This window comes from Calliphora vicina, chromosome 4 (genome assembly GCF_958450345.1).
Source record: "Calliphora vicina chromosome 4, idCalVici1.1, whole genome shotgun sequence".
Lineage (NCBI taxonomy): Eukaryota > Metazoa > Arthropoda > Insecta > Diptera > Calliphoridae > Calliphora > Calliphora vicina.
The window spans coordinates 115,839,836-115,858,649 of NC_088783.1; the positions used below are offsets into that span (position 1 = coordinate 115,839,836).

The 18,814-nt window shown below is 28.1% G+C and overlaps 3 protein-coding genes across 4 annotated transcripts; 1 reads left to right on the plus strand and 2 right to left on the minus strand.

Moving 5' to 3' along the window:
- Positions 1 to 3,824: 3,824 nt before the first annotated feature.
- Positions 3,825 to 5,383, minus strand: LOC135957112 (GPN-loop GTPase 1). The gene is made up of 4 exons (XM_065507787.1): positions 4,702 to 5,383; positions 4,415 to 4,644; positions 4,210 to 4,348; positions 3,825 to 4,082 (listed from the first exon to the last, which is right to left on the minus strand). Exons 1-4 carry the CDS (start codon positions 5,272 to 5,274, stop codon positions 3,909 to 3,911), a joined length of 1,116 nt encoding a protein of 371 aa, XP_065363859.1. The 5' UTR covers positions 5,275 to 5,383; the 3' UTR covers positions 3,825 to 3,908.
- Positions 5,384 to 7,210: 1,827 nt separating this feature from the next.
- On the minus strand, positions 7,211 to 12,495 carry LOC135956870 (myotubularin-related protein 10-B). Of its 2 annotated transcripts, none has more exons than XM_065507466.1 (3): positions 12,344 to 12,495; positions 9,318 to 12,064; positions 7,211 to 8,207 (listed from the first exon to the last, which is right to left on the minus strand). In XM_065507466.1, exon 2 carries the CDS (start codon positions 11,805 to 11,807, stop codon positions 9,411 to 9,413), a length of 2,397 nt encoding a protein of 798 aa, XP_065363538.1. In that variant the 5' UTR covers positions 11,808 to 12,064; positions 12,344 to 12,495; the 3' UTR covers positions 7,211 to 8,207; positions 9,318 to 9,410. The 2 variants fall into 2 exon arrangements, with proteins under 2 accessions (XP_065363538.1, XP_065363536.1); XM_065507464.1 differs by having other exon boundaries at positions 12,195 to 12,485.
- Positions 12,496 to 14,006: 1,511 nt separating this feature from the next.
- LOC135957116 (AT-rich binding protein) lies at positions 14,007 to 15,716 on the plus strand. The gene is made up of 2 exons (XM_065507791.1): positions 14,007 to 14,348; positions 14,532 to 15,716. Exons 1-2 carry the CDS (start codon positions 14,163 to 14,165, stop codon positions 15,390 to 15,392), a joined length of 1,047 nt encoding a protein of 348 aa, XP_065363863.1. The 5' UTR covers positions 14,007 to 14,162; the 3' UTR covers positions 15,393 to 15,716.
- The last annotated feature ends 3,098 nt before the right edge of the window (positions 15,717 to 18,814 follow it).

Sequence of the window (18,814 nt, forward strand, 5' to 3'; positions counted from 1 at the left end):
GGAATAATAGCTTAGAAACCATTTCGTCATATGGTTTAGACATGATGGAAACAAATATGTTTTATAAACGTTACACTTGGCGGCAAGAATTCCTAAACTTTTTAATACATGCTTCAAGGTTCCACTGGTCTTGATTAATTGCTTTAACATTTCTTAATTTTCATAAAAATCTTGCCAAATCCTTTTAATTCCTTGATTTTCTTTACATTTTTTCACACACACACAAAACAAAAATCCACAAAAAAGACTGTTTCTTAAATAATTGTTAAATTAAATTAAAAAAAAATCTAAAAAAACATCAAGTCCACTTCTTAATTTTAAGTTATAATAAACTGGTTAAATAAATTGGCCACATTTTTTTAACATAATTTCTTTTTAGATTTTTGTATAATTTTTATAGAAAACTAAAGAAAAACTTAAAAAAATACACCCTTTAAAGGCTTACAATCACTTGAAGAAGTAAAAACGTATAAAAAAACCCACTTAAATTTTATAAAAACCTAAAATAATTTTAATATTATTACACCATAATTAAAATAAACAAAAACAACACTATTATTTGACATCCTTTTCAAAATAAAAACAACAAAAAAAACCAAAACAAATCAAACAGCATTGTAAAAAATGTTAGTATGTATTTTTTCACTCACAACTGTATAAAAGAGTAGTAGGTAAGGCCTTTTTCATCCTAAAGGGCGGGCCTTAAAATAGTAGAATTTTTGGTTTTTTTAATTAAAAACAATAAAAGAAAATTATAAAGCAGAGAAAATTTAACTATTTTTGTAAAAGTGTGATTGTTGTAGAGAAAAACAAAAATAAATGTAGTTAGTGTTGTGTACAACAAAAAAATAAATTAAAATTTAGTTGGAAAATAAAAAGAAAACAAAAGGTGAGGCTAAAGAAAAAAAAAACAGTATTTAAAAATTTTAGTTTAAATGAAAAAAACGTCTATAAATCAATAGATCATTAAAGAAATAAGATAAAAATATTATTAAATTAAGACTAATATTATTTAAAAATATATAATTTCTGAAAATAAAGCTAAACTAAATAATAATAACGGCCCAGCCGTATTGTTTATAACCTGAATTTTATATGAAATCTTAATGAAAACAGAAAACTAAAGGCAAAATTATTTAAATGCTGAGAAAAGCTATTAAATTCCATATTGAGAACAAAATAAATTGAATGACCGTTAAAAAAAATATTGAATTTTATATAAAAATCTTAAAGAATATATTTAATTAAAGCAAAAATCCTTTAAATCCTTGTCCGTCCGTTGTAAAGATATATAAAATATAACAAACATTTAATATAAATTGTATTTGTTGTATCATATATGATTTGAAATGTCATAATTCCAAAATTGAGGTTATAAAATCCTTTTTATTATTACAATATTTTTGTCATTTATTCTATTGTTTGCTTGTTTTATGTTTCCTATTTCTAAAATTGCATTTATTTTACCAATATCTTTATTATATATTTACATATAAACACAAAAAATAATCCTTTCTTAAAAACACTTTTAAAACAAACAAAAAAGTATTATTAATAATTACAAATTTTTCATTTTTTTTATATATATTAAAACAGCTTTGTAAGCCAAGACTTATTTAACGCTAAATAAAAGCAAAAATGTCCAAAAAATAATGCTTCAAATATTATTGAAAATAGCACAAATTAAAACAAAAAAACTTTATAATATTTAATAAAAAAAATATATATTAAAATGAAATAATTTTAAAACTATTTTTAGTTTAAGCTTAAGCGTACAAACAAAATATATACAAAACAAAAAAACAAATTTAAAAAGAAAATATAAAAACATATCGGTTAAACCGATTTAAAATATCTAGCTGCTCTCATATACCGAATTAAACTTGAAACCACTATTGAGGTTTAAGGAAGTTATGGGAATTTTCAGTTTCTATACAAAATCGATACCGGGATTTAAGCTGTTTTTTTTTTTTGAAATTTAAATTGCTAATTGTTTTTAAGATGTTTTTATAGGAGAATTTTTCAAAATTTGTTTAAATTCATTTATTTTAAATAATAAAACAAGTCAAACTTTGGAGAAAAGAGGAAAATATCATTCTTAATCTTTCAGAAAATTGAAAATTTTTCAAAATTTGTTTCGAAATTCGAAAATCATTGAAAACCTCAGAATATTAAGCAACTGTAATATTTAGGTTCTAAAAAATATTTATGCAGTTCTAAAAAATTTTCGAACTTAAGTTCTAATTTTCGAATTTTGAAAAAACTTAATCTTCTTAAACCTTTTTTAAAAATACATAAGAATATTTTAATATTTTTAAAATTTTGTTGAAAATTTCTAATTTCGAATTTCTAAAAATTTTAATATTTTTCAAAATTTTTATATTCGAATTTAGAAAATCATTGAAAAGCTCAAAAATATTAAGGAAATGTTTATGGATTCGTAATATTTAGCTTTTAAAAAATATTTATGCAGTTCTAAAAAATTTTCGAACTTAAGTTCGAATTTTCGAACATGGAAAAAACTTGATATTTTTAAACCTTTTTTAAAAATACATGAAAATATTTGAATATTTTTAAAATTTGTTGAAAATTTCTATGTTCGAAATTCTAAAATACTAAAAAATATCAGGAAATCTAGAAAATTTTGAGGCGCTAATTTCAAAATTTTTTCGAACATTAGAAAAAAACTTAATTTTCCTTATCCTTATATAAAAATACATTAAAATATGTTTATATTTATAAATTTTTCAGAATATTTATATGTTCGAAATTCTAAAATCCTTCAAAACTTCAGAAATTTGAGAAATTTTTTATAGATTCATAATCTATAGGCTGCAATTAGTATTTAAGAAGTTTATAAATTTTTTCGAATTTAAGTACGAATTTTCGAATATTGAGAAAACTTGATTCCTAAACTTTTTTTTAAAAAATATATTTTTTTAAATTTTTTGAAAATTTCTATGTTCGAAAATCCTAGAAAGCTAGAAATCTACAATATTTTATAACAAATTCCTAAGATTCCAAATATTAATGAAAGTTTACACAATCTTTCTCCTTTCTCTTGACTTGTTTTAGCTTTAATTTTTGCTCTAAAATCTAAAACTTATTTGCCAGAAACTAAAAATTACTTTAAAAACCCAAAAATCTTTCAAAATCTCCCCTTCTCTTAATAAAAGAATTAAAAAAAAACTTCCTTTAAAAAAGAAAATATATACATACATATAGAAAAACATATTTAAACCAAATAAACAAAACAAAAAAAAGAATATATAAATGCTTGTTAAAAAATATGATCAAAATCAATTGTTATAAAAAACAAAACTCTATCCTAAATCCCCTATACTCCTCTTTGAAACAGACATTTTATGTTTATTTAGCTGCTTTTTAAACTAACAATTTATATCGAGAACAACAAATAGCAACAAAACAGAAATATATATTCGAAAGTATATGCAAACAAAAACTATTATAATTGTAAGTTCTTTAATAAGTATTTATATACATGTGTATTTAATCGTATATTTATAATTTTAGCTTTTAAGCCAGGCCGTAACCAAACAAAACAAAAAACCACACGTTAATAGATGATCGTCATTCGTATTCCTAAAGAAAAGAAAACAAAACAACAAATTATTATTGTATTATTAATGAAAAACAACCAAACCAAATCCAACACACCCCCCCCCCAATTAAATAATTGCAAATTTTGCTTGCAAATTTGAAAAAAAAAACAAAAACATAAAAAACAAACAACCGCCTAAATAAATTAAATTAAGTAAACATTATAAAATGTCATATAAATAATAATAATAAAAAGAAAGAAATCAAATAAACAACATTTATTTAAACAACTGGCTTTTGTGTAGTTTTTATCGTTATTTTATATCACTTAATTAATGAGTTTATTATTATTTCTTGGAGGCCAAATGATCTATATGTTGTTGCACAAATTGTTGGAAATTTTGTTCTTCCACTTGATCTTCATTGAAGGGTGCTTCTTCCTCTTGGCCTTCTTCGTCTTCGGAACTTTCATTGCCAGGATGTTTTAGATAAACATCAGAAAGTTCACGACCAGAAGAGACCTGTTAAATATAATGATTTTTAATCTACATATAGATTTGTTCAAAAATTCTCATGAATGAAAGAGAATTTACATAAAATTCTCCGATATTCTTTTATAGAAAACATTAATTATCGCTTAGCACTTACCTCTTCCACAAACCCTGTCAGCATAACCTCACTGCCCGTGCCTTTACTTTTAGCAATCTTATCCAGTTTTTGTTCAGTTTTCTTGGTCTGTTCCGCTAATTTTTCCACACGTAATTTATTATACTCGGCCTTATAATCCCTACAATCGAAAAAATTTACCCACTATTATCACAAATAGCTTTTAAAAATTGTATATATTTCCCACTTCTCATATTCCAACTCTAATTCTGCCACCAATGTAAAGAATCTAGCAAAGCCCACCCCCGTTTTAGAGGAAATACCACAGGTCTTTAAATCACTATAAAATTCATCCAGAGTTAAAGACATGGTGCGTGTTAAATTGCTAATATAGTTTTGTTCCTTTTCCAAAGACTCCTGGAAAGCCTCAAAGTCGGTCATCCATTCCACAGCAAAATCATGATCTTGCATATCAATCTGGAAATATATATTACTACTTCAATACCTACTTTTTTACAACTTTCTTTAACTTACCTTATTCATGACCACCACAAACGGCAGCCTAGCCTTGTATAATATAGAGCAGGCATACAACATATTGGACATAAAGGTGGTGGGACTAATAGACCGCACCACATCCATAACATACACTACGATTGTGGGAAACATGGTGGCCAAGGCCTCTGTTATTATGGTACCCGAGGCAGACCAGGTAAATACCTCTATTTGACCTGGTGTATCTATAATACACCATTTGTGACCCTGTTGTCCAGCTCTCCGTATTAATTCCACTACTTTTTCAAATTTGGTGGCAAATAAATTCAACGATGTTACTATGCCTCCATTAGGTCCCAGTTTATATTGTTTCATTACTTCTTTGTAGTTGACGGTATCTCGAATGTCTATATTACAATGATAGGGAGTTTCTCGGCAGGCCGGATCCAAATTTATCACATAGGGTTTGTATTGCTCGAAAGAGGTCTGGGTTAGTTTTTGCACAAATGTGGTTTTGCCGGAGCCGGCCATGCCCAACACAATCAAACATATGGGTGTAGACTGGGGGCCATTTTCTACCGCTAATGGTGATGCCGAGGAGGAAGCAGCCATGCTATTTGTTTATGTTTTATATAAATAATTTATAGAATTTAATAGAAATTTTAAGGCTTGCGAAATTCAAAACAAAACTGCGTGTTTTTATTTATTTGTTCTTCTTCTTCTTATTATTGTTTTGCCGAAAACATGACAGTTGCTGTCAGATGGACAGATGTAAACAAGTTAGTGTTTTTGTGCTGCCATATTTAACATTAAAAGGGGAATTTAAATAAACTTAGATTATAAAAAAATACAAAACTTTACACAATTTACTGTTAAATCCATTATCAATTAAAACAAATTTCTTAATATTTTGTTGTATTTTTTTATGAAATTAAAATATTTTATTTTTTTGGAGACTTAGTGCTGCCATATGCAATACCAATATGTAAATTGTGCACCAAACTGCCAGATGTATATAATATGTCAGTAAAGGGCTACCGGATGTGTAAAAGTAAATTCAAAAGGAAATAAAATTAACGGTACATTTAATCAATTTAATTTATAATTCACAAAGATATGAATATTTTATAGAAATTTAACATATGCTTTTAGATTTTTAAGATATAAAGTAATAGGTACTTGAAAATAAATTATAAATCATAAACGTCGTTTTAAAATAAATACTAATTAAAATACAAATATGTACAATATGGTTTTAGGTATCGATTTATTAAAAAATAACCTTAAGGCAGGTTTTTAAAGAAAATAAGTTCGGAAGAATAAGAAAAATATATATGGACCTAATATCAAAGTTGATAACGCCGATATACCAACTGTATCATGAAATTTCCCATATAAAAAATTTCCCTATAGTGTTACCCACTTCTCAATCTAAAAACATATCCCTACTTTCAAAATCCATTTCCGTTGAAACACTTTGTCTGCAGCATCCTCCAACCAACATTAAAGCTTCCACATTTGAAAACAACTCCAAAGATTTCCACAATAATCATGTCATCTGATGAAGATTATTACCCCGATACAACAACATCCCAACAAAAATGTAAAAGAGCACGTAAATCCAGCATGATTCCATTGGAATCCGGACAACGTTGTATAGCCACCGCTATGGCAAGAATTGTTAATCACATGGTTAATAAGGAATTGCAAGAGCGTTGTAAGGAGCTGTTAGAAATGGAAGATATAGCCGAGACCGAAGCACGAATTTTATTTATTTTGCAGCAAATTGATAAGGAAAGAGATGAGGAGGAAAGGGTAAAGAAGGAAAATAAAATTAAAAGAATTAAGAAGAGACTGCAAATAGAAAGTGAAGAAGAAGAAGAAGAGGATTGAATGTTAATGTTAAAAAAAATAATCATAAGATAAAAAATGTTTGATGTTTTTAAACAAAATGATAATAAGTATTTAATAAATGAATTGGTTAAAAATATAAAGTAGAAAAGTGTAAAATAAGATTTTAGTATAATAGAATGTAAATACAATTTTATAAATTTTAAATTAGTTTTAGTTTGAATATTTAGTTAATAAAAAATATATGTTTTAAAAATAATAAAATTTATGATAAGAACATTTAGATTTAAGCCTTCTTTATTTAGTTTTAAGGTTAATATTTAAGCAAGTAAATAAAAAAATATATTATAACCTCAAAATTCATAAGATTTTTCAAAATTTAAGGGAAATAAACGAAAGTTAATATGAAATAACAGACTAATGTTATAAACTAATAAATAATGTTGCTGGTTGTTAAATGGGTAACATACCAGGTTTTATCAGGGGAATAAGTTGGCTATTTAAAGGATATTCTAAGGAGAATAAAAATCTGTAACCACTTTATACTACCTTTCTTTTTTTCTTTATGAAGCTGACTCTTGAAGGGAATCACAAAGGACCTTATGGTCTCCGAAAGGAATGGTTTATTTAACATTAATTATTTCCAATTTAATAAGGAATCTAGAAAGTTTTTTTGAATGAAATAAAGAATATTGAATTTTTGTTTTTAAATTTCAATTTTATTACATAATTTCACTTTTTCAATCATCATAACTATACATTAAATGTACATTTTGTTTTAATTAATTATTATTGTTTTTAAATATAAATATAAAGGAATAAAATATAATGTAATAAATACGTGTTGTGTGTGTGTGTTTTTTATATTGTTTATATTTAAGCATTTATTATTAATAAAAAATTTAACAAAATAATGTTTAGTTCATTAAAATTAAATAAAATTTTTAACAGTTTTTTTTATTATTACATAAAGAATTATTCATATTTTTTTCTAAAGTAGTTTTATTATCAAAAAATTTCAATATTTTCTAAAAAAAAAAATACAAAAATTTTGTTTTTAATTATATAAAAATTACATAATTTTTTAAACACCAATAGAAAACTATCGTTTATTGTTCAAACTTAAATTTATATGTATGTATATACTTTTCAATAAATTGGGAATTTTTTTTGTTGTAATTTAACCTAAACTTAAAATGGATTTTGCCAATAATAAAAAACGAAATAAAACGGTAATACTTTTTTGTTGTTTGTTTGTAATAAAAAAAGAAGAAAATTTGTTTAACATAATTTTTGAAACAAGGTTGGTTATTCGAAATTGTTTTTTTTAATTCAAACTGTTTAAATAAGTTAGTTTAAGTATTTTAAGTTATGTATTGTATACGTTATTGTTATAAAAACGTAGCTTTAGGTTTTTGGGAATATTATATTGTTTTTTTTTTTACAAAATTAGTAGTTTTCTAAATTAGTTTGATTTTAAAGCAGTTATTTTTTGTTCTAAATTGGTATATAGTTTAAGAAGCTTTTTCGTTTGTTTATTTTAAATAAGCTGTAGTAGTTTAGTTTATAGGTTTGCATAGTTATTTTAAATAATTTTGGCTTATGAAGAACAATTTGTTTTTAATGTAACATCGATATTTTTTCTTTCTTTGTTTACACACCAAGTTTATAACAAGAAACAGGTAACAAATGATCTAAAAATAAAGGAAAATAATTAAAACAATGTTTTTAAACTCCTAGAAAAAATTTCTAGGATGTCAAAAAATAAAAAATTTTAGTTTTTTTCAATGTTTGAAACAATTTTAAAACTTTTTTAATATTATTTACGTAAAAAATTTCTTAATTTTTTTGAAGATTTTCCCGATTTTCGAATTTCGAACATAGAAATTTTCATAAAAAATTAAAAATATTCTAATTTTGTATGTATTTTTAAATCAGTATATAGAAAATCATGTTTTCTCTAATGTTCGAAAATTCGAACTTATGTTCGAAAAAATTTTTAAACTTTAAAAATACTAATTAGAGCCTGGAGATTATGAATAAATAAAAAATTTCCTGATTTTCTAATGATTTCCAAGATTTTCGAATTTCGAACATAAAAACTTTTAGCAAAATTCAAAAACATTTAAATTTTTTAATGTATTTTTAAATCAGGATATAGAAAATCATGTTTTCTCTAATGTTCGAAAATTCGAAATTAAGTTAGAAACAATTTGAAACTTCTAAAATACTAATTAGATCCTGGAGATTATGAATAAATAACAAATTTTCTGATTTTCTAACGATTTCCAAGATTTTCGAATTTCGAACATAGACATTTCAAACAAATTTAAAAAGATTTAAATTTTTTAAATTATTTTTAAATCAAGATAAAGAAAATCCAGTTTTTTTATGTTCGAAAATTCGAACTTCATTTCGAAAAAATTTTGAAACTTCTAAAATATTCCCTAGAGCCTAATGATTATGAATCTATAAAAATGTTCTTGATTTTCGAATTTCGAACATAATTTTCAGACAAATTTAAAAATATAAACATTTGTTAGTGTATTTTTAAATCATGATAAAGAAAATTAAGTTTTTTCTAATGTTCGAAAATTCAATTCGAAAAGTCTTTTTTCTACTTGCTGAATTTATTTCAGTACTGTGTACTGAATTGACGTTAGGCTAAATGCATTTCATAATATGCAGCATTCGTATATATTGCCCAATAATATTTAAATTCATATGTTCTGTACGTGGTACCCGGTTGCACTGTTAAATGCGTTTTTTTGTCACTCACATAAGGGTTAAACAATTTAACTTACCTTTTCTTTTCCTTGTTGAAAAATTTCGCTAAACTATTACAGGGCACTGTTCTCTTCCTGTACATCGGCCAACGACAGGGCCTGATCCCTATGCTAGGCAATCGACAAACGATCCATGATGGAACCCTCCAACAAAAACTCCTGGCTGCTAGATAATATATCATGCAATTGTTGCGTTTCACCGGTATTATTGCTAAACGGAAAGAAGGAGGAAATTTCGGGCATAATAGAGGCTACACCGGCATCTGATGTAACTCCTACTGCTGCTCCTGCCAAAGGCAAAGAAACACGTCTGCGGCGTTCTACGCCATCTATAAAATCGGGTGTGGAGTTTTGCGAGGATCTTCTTTCATCCGTCGAAGCATTTAAAGGTTTCGCCTCCTTGGTAAGTTCGTAGTAAATATCAGGCAAATCCTCATATTCTTGCAGCTCTAGGCAACGTTGTAATTTTCCGATGTTGCTAAGCAAAAGTCTATGCTGTAGTTCGATTTGGGGAAAACCACCCCGTTTGATTTCTAAAATGGGCATAAAACGAAAATAGCACTGTTCCCAGATGTTTAGAAAAGACATGCGATGTTCGGGTAGCAAATATCTATCTTTGGGTATCGACGATTTGGCTATGAAATTGTGGGGAGCCAAAGTAGATCTTTGTTGTTGTTGGAAAGAGTTTACATTTAGCAATGGTTTAGCCAGACCCGGCAGCATAACAGCACCAGCCGGTATGGCTATAGAACGTCTACAGGGTAATTCAGGTTTTTGCTTCTGATAGAAGGGATTGTTAAAGAAGAGTTTATCCTTTTCCAAAAATTGCTCCGACCAATCCCAAACGGGCCTTAACACCAACTTATTCTCCTTAAAAGCTTTAAGACGTTCGGCATTCGAATCGAATTGAAAGGTATCGAAAATGGGCATAAAACAGGAATCCCACAGAGTGGTTAAGTAGGTTTGAGAAAATTCAAATTCATCGGGAAATTGTTGCAGCAACTGCCAAACACTGTCTAGGAAAAGCAAGAAAACAGGACTCTCCTCCTGCAAACCACTCGAATCAGTAGCCAAACGCACATGACCCAGACGACGCTGAAAGGGATGCTCCAAAGCAATCCATTCTTTTTGTATGAGAGATTGGAAGCCATCTATAGAGCGGTAAAAGGGATCCAGAATAATTTGGGTTAAAGACGAAATAATACAGCACAAATCCCGGCCATTCGATTCTTGTAGAACACAAGTGTTGCCCTCTCTCAGCTTTTCGGCAGCCTCACAGGCATGCCTTAGACATAAAGAAGAGTAAAACAACCAATTGGATTTTTCGAGTAACGTAAGAAACTTTGAATCTTCCACCACAAAGTGTTGAGCCGATTCGGGGCAACACAATCTTCTTAGTTTTTGATAGGCTTTCAAAACATCTTGTATAGAAGGTAAATGATCGGTTAGGTGTAACAAATGCAGCTTCTTTTCCTCATTGGCTGAACGCACCACCTCCAACATAATATTTTCCAAAGTAGTATCTTGTTGATTGGAGGGTTTTAGCTCCGCCAAACGTACCAAAGAAGCATTGCCATAGCCATACACCCAAAAGGCCGCTCTAGAATCCCAAAAGGCTCTAGTCAAGTTTAAAAACTTTTCTATATCACAGGCCTTGGGTATGACAAAATGAGGCGGCAAAGTGTAGCGCGAAGAAATACGTTCTGCTTGTATCATGGGCACCGACTCACAGCTAACCACCTGCCAATTGGAAGAACCACATCTAATCAGTTCACGGGCCCAGTCGTTTTTGGTGTTGTACATGCTGACCCCTGTCTTTGACAAGGTAGAGTAGTAGGGCTCCTGGTAATTGTAGGCAAAACTAAGATCATGCCTAGTGGGAAAGGCAAAACGGGCCAAAGCGGAAGCTATTAATTTGCCCCAATCACGGCCACCTTTGGAATATTGAAAGCCGAATTTCATTAAGCGAAAGTTTTTGCATATTATATGCAAAGCAGCTATCCTGCCACTCATCAGCTTTTGCTGGGCATCCAGTTTTTTTCTACGTCTTCCTGCATTGCCCGGCAAAGCACTAACGGCTCTGCCCGTCTCCGCCACCTGATACACATGATCTATATTATTCAAGGTGATATCATTACGCGCCAAAAGCAAATGTTCCTGGCCCAAATTGGCCACTAATCCATTAGGGTTTTCACGCTGTAAAGGCACAAACGCCAATTTGAAATTCGTAACACTTAAGAGGCCAAATATAGCTTCCTTGGAATTTCTAGCACAATTCATTTCCAAATTTGTGTCCACCGGAGAAATGGCCGTGTATAAATAGGCCGGAGCCGAGGCCACCACCAATTCACTGGGCAGCAAGCGTGGCTGGGCCAAATGTACATCGCGCATATCACTGGGTATACACCACTCATCATCGCCCATCAACGACGACACATCACCGGCTGGTGGGGCTACGTAACTGGTAAAAGTATTACGTTTACGATGATCTGACATTGTGGCTGACATTATTTACTATTTCTCTAAATAGCAAATGATTTTTCACAATAATCACAATTGCAGTTGTTGTAAATAATATTGTTGCTGTTTCTTTTTTTGTTTTAATATTGTTATTATAAACTAGGTTCGTCTCCAGCAACACCCTCACCAACTAGTAGCTCGTAGACACACACACAAACCTTCGGCACGGTAAGTTACCAAACAAACTTAACTATACTAAATGTGATCAGCATAAATAATTAATTTTTGTATCCGGTAGTTAGAAACTAAAATAAGAAACAAACACAAATGGCATTATTTTCTATATATAAAAAGTAAAAAACATAAAAATAAATGCAAACGCCCTTAATTTGTCTACAAAAAAAAAACAATATTCTTTAAATAATCATAAACTACCGTTGTATTTATTGTTGTTGTGGCTGCATAAAAAGTAGACTACTGCCCAAAAATTAAACAGATAATTTTTTTCTTCTTTCTATTGTTATATTGTTGATAAAAATGGTAAAAGAAGAAAACTTATTGTCTAGCTCATTTCTATTATTTACTTTTTTATTTTATGATCGCTGGGCCATTATCTGGCTAGTGTGTGCAAATTTTTGATTTCCAGCTTATTTTTCCTTTGAATTTTGCGATTTATTATTAAATTATTCGTTTTTTAATAATTAAATAGATTTTTTTTAATTTTTTACAACTTTTTTTTATAAATTATTCGTCTTTGTTGCTGTGACTGTATGATTTATTTTTTTTTTTTTTGGTGGCTGTCAAAAGTGTTCATGTATTTTTGTTGCATTACGTTTTGTGCTGACATTTCGTTGTCGTGTGTGATGACAGAGTTGTTTTGTGGTGGGGTCTGGTAAAGTGATGCCACACATCACAAGAAACAAGCGTTTTTTTTATTACATTTGTTACATTTTCCATTAAATTGTAATTTTAGTGCAAAATATGATAGATCATATAATTATTTTGCGTAAAATGGCAATAAATTGATAATATGAAAACTAAAACAATAAAAAATTATAATAAAAATACATTAATCTTAAAAAACTCTTATTTAAAAGATAAATAAAAAGGTCAAATAAATAATAAAAGCTAATTTAATTTCTTATGTTGGCCTTAAATTACAGAGATGTAATAATTCGATGTTTTCGTTAGAAGCAAATTGTGTTGTAAATTATAATTGAAACTCAAGTTCAAAATTTTATTTTTAAAATTAACGGATATTATTTAAAACTTATTTATGATTACTTTAACAATTTCTTGATTTTTAAAATAATAATTCTTGTTTTATTTTTTAAAATTTTTGGGGATTAGTAGAATTTTTTTTGGAGAACATTTTTAATGAAAAATTTCGGGTAAAAAAATATTTTTGTCGGTCCGAATTTCTATCGCTTTATATTGTCGTTGGAAAGGTCTTTAAAATATTTCTCATTAGAAATCTAATGACTTATTTACACAGATATAGAAAAAATAGGTAAAAAAGCGAGGAAGTCGTTCGGCTTAAAATATATTTTTTTTTCGATTTTGGACCATTTTGGTCCGAATTTCTATAACGGTATATGTCGTGGAAAAGGTCTCAAATGTCTATAATTAGAAACCCATATTATGTTAATGACATAGTAATCCAGATATAGATCAAAAATAGGTGAAAAATCAAGAAAGTCGTGGGTTTTTGCATATATCTCGGAAATACGTGGTCTGATTTTCCCGAATTTAAAGAACAATCTATATGGGATTATAGCGGTTATGTATTTAAATTATTTGGTTGCTTCGAAAAGTTGATTTCAATAGACAGATATATAAACTGGAATGGCTATATGCCCATATAATGACAAAAGTTGTTAAAAACACCAAGACCTTTATTAAGAATAAAACACGCTAAAAGATGACATTGTTTTCCAATAAGACGATTTTTTTAAATAAATGATTGACGTATATGTTTCAAACAAATTATTTTACATTAAATCTTTAAAAAACCAAATAAATCTTGTAACTTTATTACAATTTAATGCATTTGGAAAACATAACTTAAGAAATAAAAACATTTCTTCAACTAATGAAAAATAATAACGTTTTTTCATTTAAAATACAACCCTGCTCAACGAAGCCGTTAATATAAATCCAAAGTCACTGTAAAATCTCAACGCCGTTACTGCAAAATGACACATACGTGACATTAGAGTGAAGAAAAAAAACATCTGATAACAAATGTCAAACAACTAGTGGTAAACAAAAATATTTTTATTGAGCAACGCTTTTTTCGCTCTAAAATATCAAACAATATTAAAACTTATTTGTGTTTTTATGCCAAACGTGCGAACAAACTGAACATTAGATATTCTTATTGCAATAAACACATTGTTTACCATGGGTTTTCCACGTATTATAAGTAAAAATAATAAAATCTATACCAAACTGGGCGAGTTTTGTTTATCTGGCGACGGCCAGCAATTTTGGATTGTCTGTCATACCTGCCAGGAGGAGCTGCAGACACAAGATAAATTCTGGAAGCACATACAAGATGAACATAATTTTATGCATGGCATTAAGCAAGTGAGTTGGTATTTTTTATTTATTTTTTTTTTGTGTAACACTGGTGTGAGAAGTTTGAATGGTTGTGTGTTTGTGGGGGGGCGGCAGAGTGCGGCAGAGAGGTGGTCAACACACTTAGCGGCTGTTGGTATGAGATAGTGAGAAATAACGCGCCAATTTCTATGTTCTTTTTCAATATTGCAGGAACAGGGACGCACAGCAGCACAGGCTTATATGGAGGCAGCCGAAGCGGTAGCCATGATGCCTTTGCCTTTATACCGCAAAGTTAGTGTAAATGATCAGCAGCGAGATGATGTGGTCTCGACGGAGGATGAGGATATGCAAAAAGAACCAAAAGACTACACAGAAATGAGAGCTCATGAAGAGCAGCAGCAACAACAGCAGCAGCAACAGGCGGCCGTGGCCATAGACATTAAATTGGAACCTTCGTCGTTAAGTCAGCAGTCGGCTGTACAGGCACAACAACAACAGCAGCAGCAACAAGAACAGTTACAGCAACAACAGCAGCAGCAGCAACAACAGACACAACAAATTGAAATAAGCACACCCTTAATGTATCAAATACCCCAAGTACACCCACCAGTCAGTGCATACGCAGCCTTAGTTCAAGCCCCAGCCATAAACACCCTTAACATGTCGGTGGCCGCTGCTGCTGCGGCCGTAGCCTCCAATCAAGTGCCATCTTCGATGGCCGCTTTGTTGCCACAGGAACTGCAATACAAACAGGAGCTGCAGTACAAGCAGGAGGTGCAGCAACACAAAGAATCTACTAACAACAGCACCACGGCCAGTGCCAGCAGTGCCGTGTCCTCCGACGACGGCGAACGCTGGTACATCTGTGACTTTGAGAACTGTGGTCTTAAATTCAAATATCAATCGCGTCTCGAATTGCATCGCAGTGTGCATAGCAAGGAGCGACGTTTTGCCTGCGAAATCTGTGGTGCTAGTTTTAAACAGTCCTGCAATCTGTCAACGCATCGCAAAAAGAAACACGCCCTCAAGGGTACCACTAAAGCTACACTGGTACCGCCACAGCGTTTTTGAAATCCATTTATAAATTTCTTGCAATTTCCCTTCTATTTTTGAATGAAAAGAAAGAAAACAACAAAAATTCACATGAAACAAAAAACAAAACGGAAAACTTCTAACCCGCCCCAGGAAAAACCCGTTTTTTTTCTACTCAAAAATCAACTTTCAAATCTAATTGGTCAAAAGCAAAGAATAATTCAAGTATTTTTGGTTTTGTTGACGTTTTATTTTTAAAAAAAAAGGAATTTAAAGCAATTTTTGGACACACTTTAAGCAAGTAACTAAATTTGACTATAGCACAGAAACTGGACAATTAACAAGCTAATATATAGAATTAATAAGGACAACATTTAAGCAAGTTTTCAAAGACAAATTTGGCAAGTAATTTGTAAAAAACAACGTTTAAGCAAGTTTTTTAAAAACAAATTTGGCAAGTAATTTGTACTAAAAAAGGTATGTTTTTATTAAAAATTATAAATTTTATTTACATTATAGAAAATGTAAAATATATTTTGAAAATCTAAAATTTTAACATAAATTCCAACATATTTGGGAACAAGAAAAATATAATATTGAATCAAATAGTCTAAATCTATAAAAAAGTTTCTTGTTTTTCGGATTTAGAAATTTTTTTTAAAAAAAAATTAAAATATTGTTAATCTTTGGATGTTTTTTAAATCAAATATCAAGTTTTTTGAATGTTCGAAAATTCGAACTTAATTTCGAAAATTTGTTAAACTAAAAAAATATTATTGAGTGTATAAAAAGTATGAATCTATAAAAAATTTCTTGATTTTTAAAGGTTTTACAGCATTTTCGAATTTCGAAATTGGAAATATTCATATACATTTCAAAATATTGAAATTTTTTTTTTATTTTTTTTAAAATATTGAAAATCTTTGTGTGTTTTTTGAAATAATTTTAACAAATATTGAGTTTTTTTGAATGTTCGAAAATTCGAACTTAAGTCCGAAAATTTTTTGAAACTATAAACATGTTATTTATTCTCTAAAAAGTAAGAATCTATAAAAAATTTCTAGATTTTCAACAGTTTTCAAAACAATTTCAAAATATTGAAATTTTGAATTTTTTTTTTCAAAATATTGAAATTCTTTTTTTTAAAATATTGTAAATTTTTGTATGGTTTTTGAATAATTATAACAAATATAAAGTTTTTTCAATGTTCGAAAATTCGAAATTTAGTTCGAACATTTTTATACAATTTATTGATTTTAAAAAATTTGCCAGGTTTTTTTGAAATATTGAAAATCTTGAAATAATTGAAATAATTTCAACAAATATTGAGTTTTTTGGAATGTTCGAAAATTCGAACTTAAGTCCGAAAATTTTTTTAAACTATAAACATATTATTTATTCTCTAAAAAGTATGAATCTATAAACAATTTCAAAATATTGAAATTTGAAATTTTTTTTTTCAAAGTATTGAAATTCTTTTTTTCAAAATATTGTAAATCTTTGTATGTTTTTTAAATCAGTATAACAAGTATGAAGTTTTTTCAATGTTCGAAAATTCGAAATTTAGTTCGAACATTTTTATACAATTTATTGATTTTAAAAAATTTGCCAGGTTTTTTGAAATTGAATGAAAAATGTGTGCATGTATTTTTAATAAGTTTTTTTTTCAATTTTCGATAATTCGAACTTGGATTTGAAAATTTATTTGAAACTGAAAATGTATAATTTACAGGATTTTCGAATTTCCTTCGAATTTAAATAAAATTATTGCAATATTTTTTTTAGGTATTTTGAAATGAAATTAAAAAATATTATTTTTTTTCAATCTTCGAAAATTCGAATTTTTTTTTTTTTGAATTGCAAACAAATTATTTACTGCCCATGTTAATATACATAAATTTATAAGAAAACTTTTTGATAAAATATTCAAATTTTGAAAATTAATTTTAAATAATATTTTAATATTTTAAAAATCAAACAAAAATTTTTTAACCAACTTGACTCTATTTTAAAAATTTTTAAACAAAATTTCTTAAAGCTTGACACAAATTGTTTTAAATTCTTTTTATTTCCTGCTCCCCTTTTTCCTATTTCTCTCTCTCTCCAAATCCCTTTCCCTAAATTTAAAATAAGGCTCAAGTGTTTTTCCTTACACCTCCTCCCCCACACTTTTTAGCTCGTTATAGTGTACTTCACCTCTTTATATTAATTTTTTTTTTAAAAATATGAACTAATTTTTATTATATTTAAGTCAGACATTCGTACAATTTAGTTATTCTTCTTTTCAAACCGTTTCGTTGTATAAAATTTTACCCCTTAAAAAAACAATTTTAAATAAAAAACGAAAAAAAAACCGAAAAATTTATGAAAAAAATTCAAAAATAACAAACAAATTTTAACCTTTTTTTTAGATAAGTTTTATATAAATATTTTATTTTTATTTAAATTAATTTCTTTTGGTCTATATATTAGTAGTTTAAAGTTTAAAGCAGTTTATTTTATTTTTCTTAAATAAAAACATTAATTTGTAAATGTTTGAAATATTCTTTTGATTTTAGGTTTTAAAATTATTTTTCTTTTAAATTTAGTTTATTTTAGTTTTAAGTTTAAAAAAATATATTTTTTGTTCTTAAATTGTTTCTACTTGTAGACATTTTAGTAACTAAAGTAAAAACCAAGCCCCACAAAAAATTTGAGAATATATTTTTTAAATATTAAATAAAATAAAAAAATTCTCTTAAATTTTTTTTTGTTTTTAACCTTAAACAATTTAACTTTTTCTTTTTTTAGCTGTAATTATTGTGCAATTAATATATAAAAAAAACAATTTAAAATAATATAAAACAAAACAAAATTCTATAATAATAAAAAAACCATTAAGATTTTAAATAAATAAAAGAGAAAAAAAATAGTTTAAAACAAATTAAACAAAGAAATTATTTTGAACGATTAAAAAAAAAAAACAGAACTGAATACAAAAAGAACTAGAACAGAACCAGAACAGAACTAGAACAGAACTAGAACAGAACTAGAACAGAACTAGAACAGAACTAGAACAGAACTAGAACAGAACTAGAACAGAACTAGAACAGAACTAGAACAGAACTAGAACAGAACTAGAACAGAACTAGAACAGAACTAGAACAGAACTAGAACAGAACTAGAACAGAACTAGAACAGAACTAGAACAGAACTAGAACAGAACTAGAACAGAACTAGAACAGAACTAGAACAGAACTAGAACAGAACTAGAACAGAACTAGAACAGAACTAGAACAGAACTAGAACAGAACTAGAACAGAACTAGAACAGAACTAGAACAGAACTAGAACAGAACTAGAACAGAACTAGAACAGAACTAGAACAGAACTAGAACAGAACTAGAACAGAACTAGAAACTAAAGTGGAACATGAACTAGAACCTGAACTGGAACCTGAACTAGAAACTGAACTAGAACCTG